Here is an 11907-nt window from a genome sequence, read left to right as displayed (position 1 = left end):
CCCATGATGCTGTATGGAAGCAGCTCAGGGAGGCTGCTGGACGCATTAATAAACTGTGACCCACATCTCCATGAACAGGTTTCTCCTCCAGCTGAGCTCGACCCCTCAGTGCTCGTTTATTTTAATAACGTGGAAGCGTAGACGAGGAGTGAGTGTTCACACTCTGGTGACTTGTTATGTGCCTACAGGATTAAAAAGTGTGTCCAACACGACTTTACCAAAATGTTACCTTTTCAGTTTTGTGCAAAACCTGCTGCTGCTGTCGTCAGTCCTCCTCCTCCTGGTTTACTGCCCCCACCGTCCAGGAGCTAAAGTGCATCTTACAGAAACGTAACATTAATTTCTGAAGGCTGTCAGTGGAGTTAGTGTGGATGAACTCTAATGCTGTAATGTGTCGGCCTCTCTTATTCTTAGACATTGAACAGCATTAAAGTACAATGATGAGTTTGTTTAGTATATCAGAGTAAAAACAAGCCAATAGCACACAGTACAAACTAATCAACATCATCAATCATTGACTTTATTTTATTAACTGATTTTATTTTTGGTCATTTTGGGGCAGCAGAACAAATATGGACACGTTTGTCTGGTGAATCAAGTCCAACACTGGTCTCAACCAACGGCTGAGAAAAAGTTTAGTTACTGTTTAGTTACTTTGTCGACTGTTTAGTTACTTTGACTGACTGTTTAGTTACTTTGTCGACTGTTTAGTTACTTTGGACTGTTTAGTTACTTTGGACTGCTTAGTTACTTTCAGAGTGAATACACCCAGAACAGCTGTAGCTCATGAAGCTCCTCTCTGGTTAGTTCACACCTGCAGAGTGTCCTCTGTGTGTTTTAACCCGCCAACAGGAAAAAGCCTTTAGAGAAATGGGTTTGGCAGCGTGGTGTTTGTGGTCGGAGACCTCTGGGAGCAGAAATGAGCCGAAAACACGAGGAGCTCGGCCTCTGACCCCCCGAGGCCGAAGCTGTCTGGATGTTAAAACAGCCATTAGACAGTGTGCGCTCGTTTCTTCTCCTCCACAGCTGCTGATGGTTCTTCTGGAATCTTCCGACGTGACTGACAGCTAATTATTAAGTCCTGATGTTGAGGATGAATAATTACAGCAGCACGAATTATTTCTAGACACCGTCGGGCCAGTTTACCCTCCTGTCTCCTGAATGTTGATTTATTGCTCTTGTATTAGTTTAAAGTTTATTTTTTATTTCTCTTCACTGCTGCTGTTTAATCAACTTTCTCTTCAGTAGTTTTTTTAAAAATAATTGACACTGAGTATAAAATAATCTGTTTGTTCCTCTATTTTAGTGGAAGTCCTCTAATATTCTAGACACGTTGGGGAAATGATTTATGTATATTTATGCAAACTGACAAATTTTAAAGTCTTTGGAGACTCTGGACTCTAAATTAGACTTAAAAAATTCCAGTTTTCTCAGTTTGAACAGCGTCTGTTTGCATGAGAATCTCCAATCTGGAAGCATTTCCATTTACTTGGACCTGAATAGCTGATGTGGAAAACGTGAAGGACAACAAACCATCCTGACATTTTCTGCTTCTGCTTGTTGACAAAACTTTTATTTCTATTTATTTTAGGGGGGTCACAGTGGCAGGTCGTCCACCGTCTCCCCCACCAGAGAGAATAGAAATCCACAGGACCATCCCATAGCCTAGAAACTAATGCACTACTGATTAGTGTTGCTATTGACAGTGTGAGGGGACAGTGAACTGCTGCCAGCGAGCAGATTCTGAGTGTAGGAGGGACCACAAGACAAAAGGCTTCGTGTTCTGACTCACTTTGTCTCACCAGACTCCTCAGAAGCAGGCGATGCTCCATCAACGTCTCTCTGACCCCATTAGTGGATTTATGGCACCTGTTTGGGAGGAAAAGTCCCAACTTCATCGTTCTTATTGGTCGGGTGACATCACGTGACTTCAGCTCCGCCCACCTCCAACCTGAGCGGAGGTCTGATCAGCCAGCGTGGGCGCAGCAGCAGCAGGGCCTTTTTTTAAAGGAACATTCAGGGATGTTTCCCATACAGGTGCTTGTTGTGGTCTTAAACCGGTCAAAGAAGACCGGTCCCACTCCTTCCTTCCTTCCTGTTATCACAGCTAATAACGGCTTCAGGTGCACATGAAGCTTTACATCATCTCAATTAATGAGCAAATGGTGGTCACTGTGACTCTGTTTGGAAAGATGGAGGAGTATATACAGTAAATGTGTTCATATATGCTTCTCTGTTAAGAAAACGGTGTCCTAGTCTTGTTTTGGATCACACAGTCTTCACCTGTAGCTTTGTGGTGAGATCACAGATTAGATTAGAAACGTTTTTAATCCTGCATCAGGGGGGGAATTCACTTGTCAGAGCAGCTCAGTAGGCAAGAGGAGACACATCTGAGAAGAGAGAGCAAATAAAAAAGCAGCTCTTCAGTCCATCACCTCTGAAATCTAAACACACACACACACACACACACACACACACAGACATGTCATAGTTATACACAGTTACACACACACACACACACACACAGGCTGCACCTCCGACATGCCAATGGTCGCCATGGCAACTCCATTCTCCACATCTCTGCCTCTCCCGTTGTTTCCTCCTCCTCCTCCTCCTCCTCTTCCTCCTTCTTGTCTAACAGAAAATCCATACAAGGGAGGGAAACAGAGAAAAACAATCAATTTCTCTCCAAACACACAGTGTTTGTGTTTGTCGCCGTCGTGGCGACCGGATGCCTCGAGTCCTTCGGTTTGATTTACTGATTTATTCGGCGGTGATGTCTCCATTCAGGGACGCCTGTTTGAGGCAGATAGACGAGTGGGAGGAAAATCAAAGCTGCAACATGTTCTAGCACATTAGAATGACTTCAGTCTGTGGGGGGGGGGGCAGACATGGGGTGTTCGCTTAACACACTTCAACAGGAACGGAATAAACAGCAGTGCACGAAAACAGGTGTAAAAGAAATATGAATGTGGAAATCCAGCCGTTGTTTTGGTTCTGTAGTTAGTGAGGAAGAGGAAGCTGCTCCACGAGCCTGGATACAAGCTGACTGGACACCACCTGCTGGGTGACAGACGAAATAAGAACCAGACGAGTGGCAGGTGAGGACCTGAGCGTCCTGTGTGGAGCATGGTGACAGAAAAGAACAGACACAACTCCTCTGCTGCTCACTAGTCGTCTGAGAGGCCGAATGTCTGCCCTTCATCACACTCACACACCTTCAGATCTTCCAGGAATGTGCTCATTAAGTCCACAAGTAGCTACAGCTGGTCAAATCCTCCATTCATCAAGTCTGGGCTGAGCTCATGTGGAGTCTGCAGACACCAGAAATACTCACAGGTCATTACGATAAAGGTGTGACACTGATCATGTTGATTAAATACACCAGAAACCACAATCTGCACAGGTTGTGTCACAACTTTGGTTTCATCCACGTCTAGAATTACTTTTTAAAATCTTAATCTGTATAAAATCAGGCAGCGTCATTGAGATTAAGCTCCCAGAGAGACCTGAGGACGAGAAACAAGGAGAGAAGATTAAGATAGATCGACATAAAGATTCATATAGAGACGTCAGGAGGTGTGACAGCAGTGGGATGATACATCCAATCAAGTTAAGTACACGTCATAAACTATAAATACTAATAATAGAACCAATAACTGCATAAAGACGTAAAATGGCTGAATACCATGAAAGCAGTGAAAAGCAGTAAAAGGTGCTCATAAAGTCTTAACACCACACAGGGATGATGAAACCTGATGGAGCAGATATTGATGTGTGGAGCTCCTCCAAAGGTGATGTGGTGTTTCTAAAAGGTGCATGACGCCTGAAACCAGCTCTGCCAAAGTGAACGCGTACAAGAGGTTCACCTCAGGGCAGGTTCACACTGGACCGTGTCCCCAAGTCAGTGGATTTAATAAGAGAGGAGATGTGAGGAAGGAGGAAGGAAGTTTATACGTGAAGAACAGGAGGTGACTTTATCACACATAGTAAGGTGTCATGTGTCATGTTCACCTGATGAAGAGCTGATGAAGAGCTGATGAAGAGCTGATGAAGAGCTTTTACAGTCACTGTCTGTGTGATAGTTTCATGTTTGGAGGAAATGTGATTCTAGTTTGAATTTTTGAGTCAAATGTTGGATATGAATCAGCTGCTGCTGTTTGTGTGACTCAGCAGTGATTTGGGTGTTTTAATGGCAGAGAGTCAGAGAGAGATACTGAGCCCTTCACCCTCTCACTTCTCTTCCCAAACGTCTGCTGTGACCCTTCAGCAAAGCCTCCACTGCACTGTGACATGAGTGAAAGGCTTCAGGAGAACATCTGAGTGCTGCTTCTCTTCTCACCAACAACAGACTTTGTTTACACAGGTGATCAATAAATGCTTCTATGTTGTATATCAGTCATCACATCGTCCTCATGGCCTCTGGTTTCCCATCATGTCCAGTTAGCGCTGATGTTCTCACCTTCCATCCTCCGCTTCCCTTTGTGTAAGCAGCAGTGAGGAGGTCAGAGGTCACAGCACCATGACAACAGATGGGATGTTCTGCGTCTGACTGCAGGAGTCTGACTGAGCGTCTTCTGCCATCTACTGGACCTTTGTGCACACTGCAGGAGAGCTGTGCTCCCATGAAGACGGTGACGCCACTGTTTTTAGAGGGTGCAGAGGGGGAAGAGGAACCCATCAGGACACTGAGATCACACAGGAAGTGTGAAACTACTGTCTGAATGCCAACGTGTTAAACTTCAGTGATTCATTTTATCAGTGAGGATTTATGAATTTTCTGCAGATTCCTTCGTCAGCGTCTTCCTCTGGTCTGATCAGAAGAGATGAAGTCAGGGAAGCAGAAATGTGGGTTCAGGTCTCAGAAACAACAAAGGAAGTGCAATAAAAACAGTTTATATTAAACCACGACTGCAGGAACGTGTGAACACATTGTGTTGGTCAGAGCTCCTCCCGTCTTCAAAGTGGAGAGGAGACACTTTGGGTATTTGGGCTGCAGGTGGTTTCCTTTTCTCTGTTTTTATGAATCAGGTAAAATGCACCTGTTCACATCTGACACCCGAGCCGACAGCTGCAGATTTGTATTTAACACTTTCCTCCTTTTTTGTGTTTGCATGCACTGTCTGTGTGTTTTGGCACACCTGTCCACAAAAACACCCCCCCCCCTCTTAGGATTTGTAGCTTTACGTGATTTGTACGTTGTTCTGACAATGTGACTGAAGACTTGAGACTTGAGACTTTCTTTATTTGATCCCCCATAGGGGGAAATTTTCTTGTTACAGCAGCAACAATATAAACAGGGAGAGTGAAGTGCTCACTTTTCTTTTGAGGAGGCTCCTTGTGAGCCGGTCACTTCCTGTGTGAGAAGACCTGCAGCCTGAAGAGACACGTCATCAGAAAAGCTCTGAGCTTGTTGGTTTTCAGCTGTGAGAGTTTAAACTGGAGGTTCTCCCTGCAGGTTTCACAGAACTTCAGAGTGCAAACAGCATCAAATGAACAAAAGATGAACCTTCTGCTGCTTCACCGCTCAATTAAACACATTTGTAGCTTAAAAAAGTTGCAGAGCCGACTTGATCTGAGATATGAACTGTCTACTGTTCTTGACTAGAAGATCCATCGCTGGCTGATTAACTGTGGCTCTGTAGCGGACGGATGAGACGATCAGTGAGGAGAGAGAAGCTCTGCAGGACGGATGATCGGCTCTGACGCTGCTCATCAAACATCGGCCCGTCAGAGTCCAGATGGTTTGGGATCATCCAGCAGGTGTCTGCTTTCATTTCCAGCTCCTCCTCTTCACGCTCATCAGACGATGTGATTCATCAAAACCCTCTCGAGGAGAAGAAGAAGAAGATCTTTCTTTTTCAGGCGCAGAGAGCTGCCTGTGTCTTTCTTCTGCACAACCACTTTGTTTTTATTCTAACTCAGTTACTTTATGATGTGATGTGATGAAAGGAGGAATCCTGGAAAACCTTTAAATGCTTTTTAATCAGGGAAACATCTAAACTGGGTCTAACTCATCATCTGTTTTAGTGTGTGTGTCTTGATATCACAGCCTTGTCAGAGAAAACACACTGATCTGGGACCAGCAGGCTGTAAAACTAACCACACTAAACTTCATAGTTTGGTGTTTTTGGTCAAAATGTGACATTAAAAAAGACTTTTGTGACCAAACAGAGCTTTTTTTTTTTAAATAAGTTATTTAATAAAGAAACTAGATGAAGCCTGTAGCCAGTCAGACCAGTTCTGTGTCCAGTCACTTCTTTCATTACATTTTCATCAAAGTTTTTATTTTTTCACTATATTTTCTGTTTTATTTATTTGTTGTACCATCTAATTTTATTCAATATACTTTTAAAAGCTGGATTGAATTTGTGGCACAGATTTGTCTTCATTAAGTTCTTCCACTGTGAAGCGCCACATGCTTTGAGAGCTGCTATATAAAGAGTAAAAAGTCTGTAATTATGAAGTTTGCTAATTGTACATTAAGGAAGTCCTGGAAGCTGATACACAAGAAAACATGATAAAACATCGATCTGCACAGGTATGTGTCATAAGTTTGGTTTCATCCATGTCTAGAATAACTTTTAAATCCTAATCTGTATAAAACATGAGTAATATTTAATATCTGAACTGAATGAAAAGACAAAATAAAGGCAACCAGACACGAAGCTTATATAAAAAATTAGACCCCTTTTATTGTGTATCATATATAAAAGAAATACAAAAAAGAAACATCGACACCGGGCGAGGGTCAGAGCGGGACAGAAGTGGGACAGGGTTTCTGGGTTTTGGGCAGGGGGGGGGGGTGGGGTCGGTGGCCGGGCGACATAAAAAGGGGAAGTGGAAACGACAGGAGGAACGTCAGACAGTCTGAGGGGATCAGTCGAACAGACATCGAACAGATGAGGGCGGATGAAAACAGAACGCAGCGGTCCCGTCCAGTCCCTCCCTCCCTCCCCCAACCTCCTCCTCCTCCTCCTCTTCCTCCTCCTTCGGGAGCAAAATGCACGTTTGAGTTCTCCAAACTTTGATCAAAAGCAGAGCTGTTCTGGAGGCAGAAGTCGTCTCATTGGTTGAGTTAAACTCAGTGGGAGGAGCCAGAGGCTAACTAAGAGTAAGAGAGGAAGTGACTTCATTCATTCTGACGTGACATTCATGATGTTGAGAGGAGAGCAGGTGAGTTTACCAGGTGACCTTCACAGCTCAACCATCATGCTGTGAGGCTGGTGTGTGTTCAGGGTTTAGCTAATCCCAGCATCCGGCTCATCCAAACCGGCCCTGCAGCGGGTCCGGTCCTGCCTCCGCCTGGTTAAAGGCGCCCTGTGGAGTTTTCTCGTAAACAAACAGCTTTACATTCAGTGTCTCTCACTAGAACGCTCACATCGTGTTTCTCTGAGGTCCAGCAAACATCGCTGTGGTTCTCGGTGCAGCGCCTCCACCTGTAGACCGGAGGAGTAGCGCGCACCATCAGCAGTGTCCGAGAACAAAGTGAGCGGGGACCCACGTGTGAGAACATCGCTCAGTAGTGCTGGTAGTGGTCAGAAACTCCACAGGGGACCTTTAAGGCCTCAGCCTGCCTCTCTGGCTCGGGAGCATGCAGGTGAGCGTACAGGGAGACGTGAGCCAGCAGGAGCATCGTCATCCAATCAGCTCGGTTAACACTGACACGGAAATGTAAACACATGAGATCGATGTTAAGGTTTCACTAATCACAACAAACTCGACTCGTGTGTGAGCTCAGCAGAGTCCATCACGTGCGTCTCTGCACCCAGAACACCTGAAATCTGAACTCTAAACCTGACAAGCAGGAACGAATGCACTGATCCTGTTAAACAGCCTGAATGAGTCTGGTCCTGCTACAGGAGCGTGACGCCCTTGTCACTGATCCTGCCTGCAGAGCTCCGATTGGTCAGTTGTTCCTCCCATTCAGAGGTGTGGATGTCTGAAGTTTAACTCAACCACTGGGTCATGTTTGCCTAAAGAGCAGCTCTGCCTCTGAGAAGTGCTGAACTAAAACTCCAGTCTGCTCTTCAGGACAACTCAGTCTTATCAGCTGCTTCGGTGTGATGCCCCCCTCCCACCTCGGAGCCACCGGGCGCTAACAACGTCCTCCGGTTGTAGTGGTGGTGGCCCTTCATGATGCCCGAGTTGTTGTTCTCGTTGAGGATCTGCTTTTGCTTCTGCCTGTTGAGCGACTGCACCAGGCCGAGCACCACGGCCGCCAGCGAGTACTGGCCCATGATCCTCCGCGGCTGCAGGATGAGCGGGTTGGGCTGCACCCGGCCCAGCAGGAAGTACGTTCGGATCTTCCCCTCTTGCTCGCTGATGCCCTTCACGTAGATCTCGCCGCGGTACTCGAAGGCGAAGCCGCGCTCCTTCAGGATCAGGTAGGTCTCCTCGGGGACCTGGATCTTGCCGCTGACCCCCGTGCTGTCCATCCGGCTGGAGAGGTTCACCGTCTTCCCCCAGATGTCGTACTGAGGTTTCTTGGCACCGATGACACCGGCCACCACCGAGCCGTGGGCCATACCTGCCAAACACACACGGGCTTTTAAAAATCATTGAACTTAAAATCTAAATGACTAATCTAGTATCCTCCTTTCATCCTCATACACGTCACAGACTGCAGGACCTTTGCTGAAACGCTTTAAGCGTCTAAAAGAGCTTTCTGCACCTCTACACTCAGACCTGTGCAGTGTTTCACTTCCTTCTGACACGATGGGAACACGGACAGGCGGTAAAAACCAGCCGGCCTGTTGACTGTGAGGCTGCAGCAGATGTCAGGACGATCACATGCTCCTCCTTGTTTCTTACGGCTCAATTCACTGTTTGTTCCTGGAGCAGAATTAGAGTGTTCAGACGCTGGGCGAATCACTGGCACTGGTTGCCATAGTGACGCAGGCTGGTACCTGTTGATTTACATCACATTTTCTGTGCAACACCTTTGGGGACGGCAAAGAAGCCCCCCCCCCCCAAAAAAAAAAACCACAGTACCAGGCTTTTATGTAGTCTGACTATATTATTTTCTGTCAGCATGAACACAGATCACAGGATGCTGATATCCTCCATCAGAGCGCCGCTGCTCCTCTCTGATTGTAATGTTAAGGGAAATTGCCTGAAATCTTCTGTGAGGCTTTAAAATGAGCTGCTTTTGCTAGAAAGTGATTTTTGCAGCCGTCCGAAGAACAAAATGTTCCTGTAAAGCTCAGAGCAGTTCAGGTATAAAGAGGCTTTAAACTGGTGCATCCAAAGTGTCCAGCAGCATTTAAACAATCAGTCAGTGGGTTGTGTTACTGGATCTTATTGTATCTTTGGCTTTGGGCTGCTTTTAGGATCATTTTAAGCTCTGGGAACTTCATGGGGATCTTTTTTTAAAGTATATTTGGGGTTCAGGATAAACACGAACATAATGAATCAGTCATTGTTAGTTAAAACAAGATTAAAGAAGTATTAAAAGTGTTAAAATGGGGAAACAGATGTGATAAGATGAGGGGGAAGACAAATGTGGAGGAAGGGCCTGTCCTCCCCCCTGAGTGACACTCAGCTCTCACCGATCCTCAGCTCAAAGTTGTTGAAGGAGTGCTTGTTGATCTCCTGGATGCTCTCGTTGAGGGCGATGGCGAAGTCGGCCAAAGCGCACAGGTGACCCCATTTGTCTTCACATTGCTGTGGGAGGGGCAGAGAGGAAGAGGAAGAGGAGAAGAGCGTGAGTCAGCAGAACGGCAGGACTCACAGTGGGAGCCGCTGCTCCTGATGTCACTGTGTGGTTTAACACTACGGTGCATTCACTGACTGCTGCTTTTAGCTCTAGTGCAGCTACTCACACTGCTGCTACAGTTCAGGACATCTTCTCACCTCTGCTGTACCAAAAAGGACAAAGGCACCAATAGAAACATGGGTCTACAAATCTTTAGTAATAATCCCCCAAAGCACAACTGTGCATGTGTGTGTGTATGTGTGTGTGTGTGTGTATATATGCACACACACACACACATATTTTGTGTGGTTTATAAATAGAGTTACTATAAATAAAACATGCTCAGTGTGTCACAGATGGACCGACAGCCTCCAGTGAGGTTTTGCAGGTTTTAAACCTTGTTTTTAGAGCCGTGACAAAAGAAACATTTCTGTTTTAACAGACAATAAAGTTGAATTGAATTGAAAAAACAAGTGAATGAAGGATGTTAAAAGGAGTCCTGTGTCGATGTGTTGTGTAACCCTGTAACACATCAGGGCTGCACGGACCTGATATCACAAAGTGACTGCAAATATTGTAATTTATGAATCTGAGTGTTCATGTTGTGTCTGGTTCTCCTCCGGTTCAGACAGATTCAATCTGGCCAATCACAACCGTTCATCTAACAAGCTTGATGTGAGACTTTCTGCTGTTGAGGCAACAACCAAGATGGCTGGAATGATCTGAATCTGCTGTTACATGAGTTTTAAATGAAGTGGACGTTATGTTTTCTATGTCTGACAGGAGGTGGTTTACTCTTCACGTTCCACTGCTCTGACTGGTTGTAGGTCTATCTGGGCTGTGAAAATGAAGAGAGAGGCTCCAGACCAAACCTCAGGCTGGTTTTAGACAGCAGCAGAAAGGACCGATGAGTTCACATGAGACGTGGAGGAGCTCACCTGTTTTTCAGGCGACAGACCAGAGACGGCCATGTAGGTGCTGCCGATCGTCTTGATCTTCTCGATGTCCTGGAAGCGATCCTCCCCGAGCAGCTGTGACAAATGAAGCAGCGGACTGGACTCAGTGATCGTGAAGACATTGAACATGAAATAAATCCAGCGTTTTATCTGTTACGTGTATTTGTGCCTTCTGCTTCTTAACTTCTTGGTCTTAAAAACACACTACTGGTGCTCTGAACCTACATCTGACTAGAAAACACAAAAAAAAAATGTTCCTGCAAAAACACCAAATGAATTTATTATAATATTTTCAACTGGACATGTTTTCAGTTCAGTTCACGAACAGAGGATGGAAAGGTAGAGCCTACTAAGACTGCATCCAGAGAAAACTCCAGCACCAAAGAAAGCACAAAGCTGCCGACCTGCAGACCGACACAGTGCTGAAGAGCCACAGAGGCAGAAAGGAGCGGCCTGACTGTTGTGAACCACAGCAAACACACTGATGCTGCAAAACTACAGAACGTATCATCAGAATAATCCAGTTTCATATGTGATTAAGTGCTTTGCTAATTGTTTCCTTAAAAAAAGTCTCTAATATCATGAGTCACTCTGCCGTCTGACTCCGTGTCTCTCAGAGGGAGCTTCCTGATGGAGACGTCTGCTCCCCTTTGAGGAAAAAGTGGTTGAAATTGAGGAGAGTGGCCTCGAGGCGGCAGAGATCTCAGCTGGTGTCTGTCTGTCTGTCTGTCTGTCTGTCTGTCTGTCTGTCTCCGCTCTTATGAGGAGACACTTGGGTTCAGTTCGGTGGCTCGATCACAACCACGACTTCCTCTACACGTCAGCGCGTCCACAGGGAGCCGGGATGTGCCGGAACTTTAGGAAACTCTAGGAGCAGCAGGGAGACGCCTCCATCTACTTGTACTTCATGTCTACATTCTAAAATCAGTAAATCTGAATCAGAAATCAGGACACTTCTTTAAACCAGAGCCCTGTTTGTACATGTTTTGGCTTCCAGATGACTGGCAGGAACCAGAACAGTCTGCGGACGGGTTACAGTGGCTGTAATGTGATCCTTTAGGGCAACGCTGTCTGTCAAAGCAGGTCCACTAAAAGAGCTTGTTTTAGCCACTGACAGGCTCAGAGTGTTATTCTAAGTGTGTGACAGCCTTACAGAGGCACACAAGAGCACAGACAAACTAACAGATCGAAGCAGCAGCAGACCAGCAAGTCCAGTGTTTTGAAGGTAAAATCCCTGTTTTAGTGAATGGAGTC

General features: G+C 45.7%; 1 protein-coding gene across 1 annotated transcript in view; it reads right to left on the bottom strand.

Annotated features, from left to right (window-relative positions):
* Nucleotides 1–8030: 8030 nt before the first annotated feature.
* The window catches only part of adcy8 (adenylate cyclase 8 (brain)), an 81481-nt gene continuing 77604 nt past the window's right edge, over nt 8031–11907 (bottom strand). The window contains exons 16-18 of the mRNA XM_070844489.1: nt 10636–10728; nt 9552–9666; nt 8031–8530 (exon numbers count right to left, since the gene is read on the bottom strand). Of these exons, the coding sequence (XP_070700590.1) occupies nt 8031–8530; nt 9552–9666; nt 10636–10728 (708 nt within the window). The remainder of the gene's footprint in view (nt 8531–9551; nt 9667–10635; nt 10729–11907) is intronic.

This window comes from Pempheris klunzingeri, chromosome 15 (genome assembly GCF_042242105.1).
Source record: "Pempheris klunzingeri isolate RE-2024b chromosome 15, fPemKlu1.hap1, whole genome shotgun sequence".
In the NCBI taxonomy this organism is placed as follows: Eukaryota; Metazoa; Chordata; class Actinopteri; order Acropomatiformes; family Pempheridae; genus Pempheris; species Pempheris klunzingeri.
This window is presented reverse-complemented; position numbering and strand designations above follow the sequence as displayed.